The sequence below is a fragment of the Echiichthys vipera genome (assembly GCF_963691815.1).
Source record: "Echiichthys vipera genome assembly, chromosome: 18".
Taxonomy (NCBI): Eukaryota; Metazoa; Chordata; class Actinopteri; order Perciformes; family Trachinidae; genus Echiichthys; species Echiichthys vipera.
In genome coordinates this window covers 7,812,811-7,822,264 of record NC_139843.1, presented here as the reverse complement: position 1 = coordinate 7,822,264, position 9,454 = coordinate 7,812,811, and the positions used below count along the sequence as shown (strand labels likewise).

General features: G+C 40.5%; 1 protein-coding gene across 6 annotated transcripts in view; it reads left to right on the top strand.

The window, feature by feature from the left end:
• The first annotated feature begins 1,879 nt into the window (after positions 1-1,879).
• The window catches only part of LOC310960905 (calcium/calmodulin-dependent protein kinase type II subunit gamma-like), a 41,933-nt gene continuing 34,358 nt past the window's right edge, over positions 1,880-9,454 (top strand). For all 6 annotated transcript variants that reach the window (XM_083932756.1, XM_083932757.1, XM_083932753.1 and 3 more), the window contains exons 1-2: positions 1,880-2,071; positions 4,112-4,206. In XM_083932756.1, the coding sequence (XP_083788882.1) occupies positions 2,007-2,071; positions 4,112-4,206 (160 nt within the window). In that variant the 5' untranslated portion in view covers positions 1,880-2,006. The remainder of the gene's footprint in view (positions 2,072-4,111; positions 4,207-9,454) is intronic.

Below are 9,454 nucleotides of genomic sequence, written 5' to 3'. Positions count from 1 at the left end.
TAGTAACTGAAGTTACCAAATAAATGTAGTGGAGTAGAAGTATAAAGTAGCATAAAATGTAATAACTCATGCATAGACTGTATTGAAGTACAGTACTTGAGTAAATGTACTTAGTTACTTTCTTCTGTTTATGGGTCAATGACGTGATGCCCATATTTTTGTTTCTGTAAGGTTACATTACATTTTAAAATGTTCATAGTGGAAAAAACTATGACCTAAACCTTACAAATTACTTGTTTTCGCTCTTTTGAGGGACACTTTTCTAAAGTTTTTGGTTTAAATCCCTTTTGAGAGAAATATGGAGGATAACGGCAGAAATATCAGGGGGTGTGTAACAGAAAAAAACGTTGTACCAAAATATGTAACCTTCTTAAAAAGGGTGAATTTCTTAATAATACACTCTATAAACTACTGTGGCATAACCCTAAATGTGAGGTTATTATAAGCCTTTAAAATATTATTAAAAATATTTTTTATATTTATTTGAACAATTTGAGGAACCTGTTATTCAAGCTAATTTACTGTACGTCAAGTGGTGTAAGCGACATTCAAGGTGCCACTTTGATCAACAATTTTGAAAAATTATTTAGACAACAGGAGTTTTTTTTCCCCAAGAACAAATATATTTTAGATTTAGAAGTAATTTCAATAAAATCTATTTTTGGGGTTATAATTTGAAATATATATATAAGTTGTTATGGCATGAGTACACTCACATAAAACGTGGTGGATGAAATATATAATATTTATCATTATTTTGTGACATTTTTACATTTTAAGGTCAATTTGGTCCTACCTTTTGTAAAAAAAAAATGGTGCAAATCCTATTTAGAATTAAATAAAATTAACATTTACACAAAATATACATTTTTAACTAAATTCAGGGATGCTTTTATAAAAACAAATATGTCATTTTGCCAACCCCATTTCGTCATTGACCCTTATATTGAATATGTTCAACAACAGGAGGTTTTTTTCCCCAAGAACAAATATATTTTAGATTTAGAAGTAATTTCAATAAAATCTATTTTGGGGGTTATAATTTGAAATATATACAATATGTTATGGCATGAGTACACTCACATAAAACGTGGAGGATGAAATATATAATATTTATCATTATTTTGTGACATTTTGACATTTTAAGGTCAATTTGGTCCTACCTTTTGTAAAAACAAATGGTGCAAATCCTATTTAAAATTAAATAAAATTAACATTTACACAAAATATACATTTTAACAAAATTCAGGGATGCTTTTATAAAAACAAATATGTCATCTTTCTAACCCCATTTCGTCATTGACCTTTATATTGAATATGTTCAACAACAGGAGGTTGTTTCCCCAAGAACAAATATATTTTAGATTTAGAAGTAATTTCAATAAAATCTATTTTTGGGGTTATAATTTGAAATATATATGTAAGTTGTTATGGCATGAGTACACTCACATAAAACGTGGAGGATGAAATATATAATATTTATCATTATTTTGTGACATTTTGACATTTTAAGGTCAATTTGGTCCTACCTTTTGTAAAAAAAATGGTGCAAATCCTATTTAAAATTAAATAAAATTAACATTTACACAAAATATACATTTTAACAAAATTCAGGGATGCTTTTATAAAAACAAATATGTCATCTTGCCAACCCCATTTCGTCATTGACCCTTATATTGAATATGTTCAACAACAAAAAAAGGAAAGTCTCATGCTACGCTGGCCTATTCTCGCGAGAATCCCTCCCCTTTTACTACACACACACACACACACACACACACACACACACACACCCGCACCATCACTCCTCCTCCTCTCCCCAGCCCCTCCCTTTCCGTCTCTCTGCTCGCCTCTATCCTCTTCAGCCTTGCCTGCCTGTCAGAAAGGTACTCCAGTGTTGGAGGCTAGGCTACCCTCCTCCCCGGACCCCTCGTACGAGAGAGAGCCAGCCGCCGTCGTACCCCAAGGCTCGGACTCCCCCCCCTCACTACTCAGCGGTTTCAACCATGGCAGTCCCCGCTACTTCCACCCGGTTCACCGACGAGTACCAGCTGTACGAGGAGCTCGGGAAGTAAGCAGCAGTCCTAACGTCACATCGTGTGTTTGTCTTGTCGTTTTTTTGTCCCCCTCCCTCCCCTCCACCCTCCACCCACCACCCCCGCAACAACCTCGCCTCACATTATTCCTTGGCTAGCCAGAAAAAAAATATGTGGTTAAAAAAGCTCACACATCAGTTATGTTGAGTGCCTTTTGATAACAATGATTTGTCAGTTTGCGGAGGCTGTTAACTGTCGTGGTGCAGTCAGGCTAAGCCACCGTTGCTAACGGCTAACTAACGGCTCGCTCACTAACGGGCGACGGCGCACTATCGCTCGGTTGCTAGCCAACGAGCTACCACGCTGATATTGATAACTAGCGCTAGCGTTGCGTCTTTTTTAGTCGCTGATGGTGATGAATACACCGCACAGACGTACGTTGGTGCATTAACAGCTGTTAGTTAGCCTCCTTCCGTGTTTGCTAGCCGGTGTATTTCATGATCTGCTGGTGCTTGTCAGTGGGGCCCCGAGAGAAAGAAACGGGAGACGGTAGCCCCTGTGACATTTCGCCGGCCCACACGGTGTCTGACAGCTCCGTGCTGGCTCTCGATAGACTAGAGAGGCTGTGGTCGCTATAGCTAAACTAGGCCGACCACTTTTGTGTGTGTGTGTGTGTGTGTGTGAGAGCAGCTGCAGATGATTTGTGTAACCCATGTTGAGTAACGTTACGTACCGCTTAGGTCACTTTTAATAAAGAAGTTATAGTGTTGGCACTGTAATGCCTCATGCATGCGCATCAGCTGGCCCGATCATCATGTTATCAATAAACGTGTAAATGTCGCTGTGGGTGAGGTAATCGTGAAAGCACAGGTTGTTATAACTGCATTTGGTTTACTGTGTAAGAGGCAGTGACGTGTTTTCTCGGTATTTTGATGACGGCAAGAAAACCGGGCCACTACCTCCCCTGTTTCATCATCATCATCCTCATCGTCAGCAGCAGCAGCAGCAGCAGCATCTGTTGTTCTTGGCTGGCTAAGGCTTGTTTTTTCCCCCGTTGTACCCAAATCAGCGGCAGCAGGGCGACACTGGCCCTATAAAGATACACTGGCCTTAATTTCCAGCTGCCATTTCCACTCTCGGCCTAATAATTGACAGTAATCGATGGCACTGATTGCACAGCCACTGCACCGGTGCACACACACCTACACATCCTCCCAATAATAGATCCACAGCTCCAGATTCTTCTGCACGCTGACCACTTCACCTCGGCTTATGTTTCTGCACCCGTTTGTTAATGCATTTTTGCTCTGTTATAGGTTATTAACGTCAATGCACTGACTTGTACTTCTGTCACCTCTCATTTGCTAGTAAATAATTGAAACTAAGAGCAGGGTAGGAGCAGAGTGCAGCAGAAAGTAGCAGTACAAGGCAGCCTTCCTCTTTCAAGAAAACTGCGTAGGGCAAAATACTGCAGGTAGTGCAGGCTGTGATATAGGCGCTCTGAAAATCATGCATAATTACTTGTTCTGTGATGCTCAAAATTGAACGATCTCCATGGCAGCTAGCAGGTGAAAAATATGGAGCATTCATCTAGGTCAATATGAAACTCTTTTTAGAGTAGGAGTTGTTTTATTGTGCACATGCTTTCCTGCTTGAGCAGATTTATAACTGAACGTTGCTACCTTGTGAATGTATTAAATATTGCCCATTGTTGTCTGAGATACCCCATTCTTTGCACTGGCTTTTGCAAATTGAATTTCCTTTGGGGCTGTAGGTTGCATTTTATTGTGTGCCTATCAGAGATTGGCAAAAAAAAAGTACTTGGCCTTTCTTTTATAATCACAGACCTGAGCTGATATCAGCACTCGTGTGTGTGTGTGTGTGTGTGTGCCTGTGTGTGCGTGTGTTTGCGTGTGTGTGCGTGCGTGTGTGCGTGTGTGTGTGCGTGTGACCAAGGTTGTTGCCATACACAAAAAAACCCACTGCCACACGTGTGGATGCAGTTTCAAATGTCATGTGAGGGAGAGAATGCAAAATGGAACTGATTTTTGGTTGTTTATGATCTTTCTTCTTAGGGGAGCTTTTTCAGTGGTGCGTAGGTGTGTAAAGAAGTCATCAGGACAGGAATATGCTGCAAAAATCATCAACACTAAGAAGCTGTCTGCAAGAGGTATGGTTACACCATGCACACTCACACATACCCTCATATGTGCATGTTTTTTTTGTTTGTGGTGGATATTGGAAAGTCAAGCTATGTGGAATATATATATATTTATTTTGTGATAGCTATCATGATGATATTAGGATTCAATTCAATATTACTTTAATTAGGGATGTTTATTGAACATTGGACATGAACTAATGCTGTACACTGTGAAAGGAACCCTCTAACCTGTTGCATTATTACATTAACTAGTAACTTTACATTAGGAATTGACCCCAATGCAGCTGCTTAAATGTTCTTTTTATTTCAAATGAACAAATTTAGGCAGCCAACAAAATAAAGTGCAGCTCTGAAGAGAAGTGACTGACATTTTTAATCAGATATTTTGAGGTCAGATGCCAGTTTTCCCTCACTAAAATGTAGCTATGTAACTATGGAGCGTTATTTACCCCTCTTCCCAACAACCTAGCATGTACCAATGGGTTCCCTAGCCTTTTTTTTTAATGAATTAATATTATTCAAGTTAAGATCAATTTGAATCAGAAAATCTTTTTTTTAAACCCAGCCCGACTTATACAGCAACGTTTCTGACAATCATATTGAGAAAAAATGAATAGATAAAACAACAAGTGGAAATGTCTGTAAGAATGGCTTATCCACTGAACTAAACACTTGGCAAAGTACTTAATTCTATTGATGCATTGGATCATGCAGATCATTGATTTCAACTTTGTCGGCTGAGGCTTACCAGAGATATTGAAAAGATGACTCATCTCTATTGGTTCACATCAATTGTCTCACTGTATACTGTCATATGGCCCAGCCTTATTAGAAAGTATACACATAAACCATGAGTCCCATAATTTAAATGTCAGAGGAAATCTTTTATTCAGTCAGTGTGTCTGTGGGGAGTTCTTATCTGCAACCTCTTGATGGTTTAATGACCCTCTTTATAAACATTGTATTGAATAACTTTCAATCCCTCCTCTGTGGTATCATTAGACAACCGTGGTACAATGAATAGATCCAGAGACGTGATCCTGAGATTTCTGAGATTTCTTCACAGAAAGGGCACATGGGTGGGACGGAAGTAAAACAATAACAACTGGCACGACATGAAAGATGTTTCTTGTCTGATATATTGTTAATTATTGGTGTATTCATGTAGCTCCGCAGTCCACTCCTGAATTTTATTCATTGCGTTGGTTGTGCATGCCTGCCTGCAATAGATCCACACCCACGTGCACATGCCTGGTGTGGTGTGCCATGTTGTAATGATGACGTGAGCTCATGTCAGTGTGTCAGAACCTCCCCTGGCTTCAGACAGAGATACTTAATTGCTTTCTCCTTTTTGTATCTGACAAATTAGGCCTGCACTCCTTCCTGACATTCACACACACCTGACTTCCTTTGTTCTTCTTTCCTGCTCTCTCTCTCTCTCTCTCTCTCTCTCTCTCATTACCTCTGTGCCTATCTTTCTCTGCTAGCCTCTCTCACTCATTGCCTTTCTCTGTCTTTCTGCAAAGGGGGATTGGTTTGTATTGAGGCTAATCCACTTATGCTAAATGTATCTCATCAACCACTAAGACCCCACAGATTCTATAGGCGCCTCCCTGTTTGCCCTGTTGTTGTCTGTGTCTGATGGCATTTGTGTGTGTATGTGTGTGAGAGAGAGAGCAGAGAGTAACACTAATAGAGCATGTCCGTATTGTGAAGCATCTGTGAGCGTGTTGTAATACCCTTATTGTTCTACCCCTGCCATCAAGTGTCCACACAGGGCAGCTCCTGGTATTAATGTCCCACCAAGGAAAAGTAAGGGCTCAGCAGAAATCTGTTGGCTCTTTGCATAGGCAGGCAGTACAATGTAGGCCTGTGTATGTTTGCATGTTTGCCAGGGGAGAAGAAAGCTGGCCAGGAGAGGAGGAGGAGGAGGAGGAGGTGGAGGAGGAGATTTTTAACAATATAGTCTTGCAAGGAGATCAGTGACACTCCACACCAACGAAGCAAGCTGAAATGATACAGAGAACGAGGTGCAATAGGGTGAGCGAAGGAGGGAACAAGAGGATTTTGTGCTAAGAGAAGAATTGCAGTAGGCTGCCCAGCTGATGCAATATGCACCTACACGCACACAAAACACATCGTCCACACACAAGCAGCCAGTGCATGAGCAGGCAGCTTGCCTGGTAGGATTTGGGTGTTTTTTTTTAGCCTGATGGGGCGAGTTTGACCTCACGCGTGGCCTGGTGGGTAAGTCTCTCAAAGCTCTGGTAAACACTGCAGTAATCTGAGGAGGGGGGGAGGGGACGCAGGGAGGGAAAGGAAGGAAACGAATGGAGGAAGGAAGTAAGGGAGGATGGGATGTCAGGGATGGATGTTGGCCGTGGGATGGTCCAGCCTACAAGCAGTTGGGGGTGGATGCTGGTGGGCAGCAGGGTACACAATATGCACATGCACGCACAAAACATACACCTGATTCTCACCCCAGAGAATCAAAGGTCTTTAATTGCTATCTTGTTTGTGGTGGTTTCAGTTTATACATGAATGAGTGTAATTACTTAAAACGGACCAAAGAACAGTGTAATGCATTTAAGTCAAAGAAGAAAACGAGACAGAATGGGGAAAAGCTATGTTGGATATACGTATATTATATAAACCTGAATCACTCAAAATAACTCTCTTCAAGAAATCATAAAAAGAAATGAGGATTCTGTTTGAAAATCTATCAATCATATTAATATAACATGGCATTGCACAAAGTGTTGCAAAGGTGGGATGAAAGTTTAATTGCGCAGGATGAATGCTCTGTTTTATTTTGTTGATGAGTGAAGTGGCTGAACAGTGGAGGGCTGCTGCATTGTCTGCTGCAACACTGGTTGTGTGTGCGAGGGAGTGAAAGAGAGTCAGAGTAAGACAGACTATCCACTTGAATGCACTACCCTAATACCTTTACTCCTCAATGTGTTTTGGTGTCCTGGGGCTGCATGATTGTCCCAGTGAAAATAATTTCAGTTGTGTTACTTCACTATTTATTGCTCAACAATGCCCCAAATTTCCAGTCCAGTTGGTTCCTTGCTCACCTCCTGTAGCCAAAGTCTCTCATTATTATTAATGGCAAACCTCTGGGATTCAGCAGTGATTCAGGCCTCTGAATCACCGCCCACATCTCCAATTTGTCCAGCGATTCGAATAGATCTGGTGTTGTGCTCATTGGTAGCTCTTTTCCCCAGTTGGAGATTCAGTGGACCAATCGAATCTTGTAAGCCCAATTAAGAACGGGGACATCATCTTTGTATATAAATGCCTACGTACATCCATGAAATATGGTGACTTATTTCGACAATATGGCTACAAGAGTAGTGATGAGCGTGAGATTGGCACAGGGGTTTCGGGATTAACAGATTTTGCCTTAACTGTGGCTACATAACGTCACAGTTTCATGACTGTAAGATTTCTAATTTTGAGCCATGATTGGTAAGTGCTACAGTCAGAGTTTAACCGGATATTTAGGCAGAATATGAACAGTAATGTAAACTGCAGCAAAAGGCGTGGGTGTGGCTACCTACTGCGACTCCCCTACAGACGTACAAAGCTGGTTCAGATGGAGCTAGTTTTAACTTTTTATACACAGGGTTGGCTCCACTCCAAAGGTTCACTAGGGGATTTGTGAGACTTTAAATGTGTATTTATTTATTTTTTTGTCTTTTCTCTAATATTTTCCTTAACAGCGCCACATCACTATCCAAGCCACACTGCTCAATAGTCACTCCACTTGACGTCCATGTCACACACCATGTATCCACGAGGCCACGCCTCCTACAGTTGTAGCTTCCTCGCTCCTCTGTTGGATTTTTAAAATATGCTGTGTGGCGGGGTTGTAGCAGAAAATTCAGTGTGTGGTTATCTTTTTAAATCAGTGTATTTCTGCAGCTTCTGTGTCAACTGAAAATGGCTAACATGAATATGATATCGGGCTGAATAATGAAGTGAAAAATTCAATGTGATTATCAGGCAGTGTGCTTCCTGCCATTGATTACAAACTAGGGGTCAGCTGAGCGATTGTTTTTGGTGTGTAGTGGTTACCATGGTGACCATAATAGCCGTTGCTTGTGCATTGTGAAGAGGCAGATAAATACTAGTATAGACCCAGTCACAATGTTTGTTTTCAATACCTTCCGGGTAGAAAACTCCTGCGTCCTGTACATACAATTCAACTGCGCTGAGCAAACAGGGACGAGGAAAAACTGGATATAATCTCAGATTTGGTTTAACAAAGACGCTAGCCAAACACAGTTCATAAACAGGAGTGTAGTACTGTCAAACATAATCAATGATGGCACGTTATTATTTGTACACACTTAGTGTGGTTAACTGTCATTTAAAAAAGAAGCAAATTGTCACCTCATAACAACAGTAGCCACGGTACCAAAGGGCTGGGCAACAAACCTCTGTATTTTTTCGACACCAACCAACATTTATTTTTTATTTTTTTTATGGTTGTATTCTAAGTCTCAATTAGTTATTCTACGGCTAAATATTAACTGAGATGATGTAGCAAATTATAGAACATCTGCCATTTATTTTCGCATGGCTGCTTTGTGTTCAGACAAAATGAACCACTAATGTACCGAGAATTGAGAAATTTGCCCTTTTTATGTTAAATAGCAAAAAAGGTTTTATAAGTTAAACATTTTTATATTACTCAATTTGTGAGACATCAAAAATGTGTCATGTATTGAAACTAAACTTTCATTTGAAACAATAAACAGTGCTATGAAAACACCTGTACCCATTCCCAAAATACTGTCACATTGTCAAAAGGGCCCCCTGAAAGTCACCAGTTGAAGACATCTCTGCTTCAGTCGAGCAGTCTGGACTGAGACATTTGAGTCCCTAGAAGTTCCCGCACATGCAACTGTGGACCCCATCCAGAGTGAGCCTGAGTAAGAAGGAGGCAGCTTCCTAATATACGAGTTCCACCTTATATTGTTATTTAAAAGCAATTATTGGAAACCATCAAAATCAGGAAATGTTGGGTTTTCATTACCAGTCACTTAACAGGACTCCTATACATAAACAGTAAAACAAAGCATATATCTTAAAGTTTTAACACAGACAAAGGAGAGAAACTAAACTAAACCGCAGAGGTTATGTGAGAAGCTACAACAGAACTGAGTGCTGAGCCCTTTAAACACGTCCTTCTCTTTGGTCTCCTGCTGCACAGACATAAGTTGAGTTTTGCAACACAGCTTGTTTG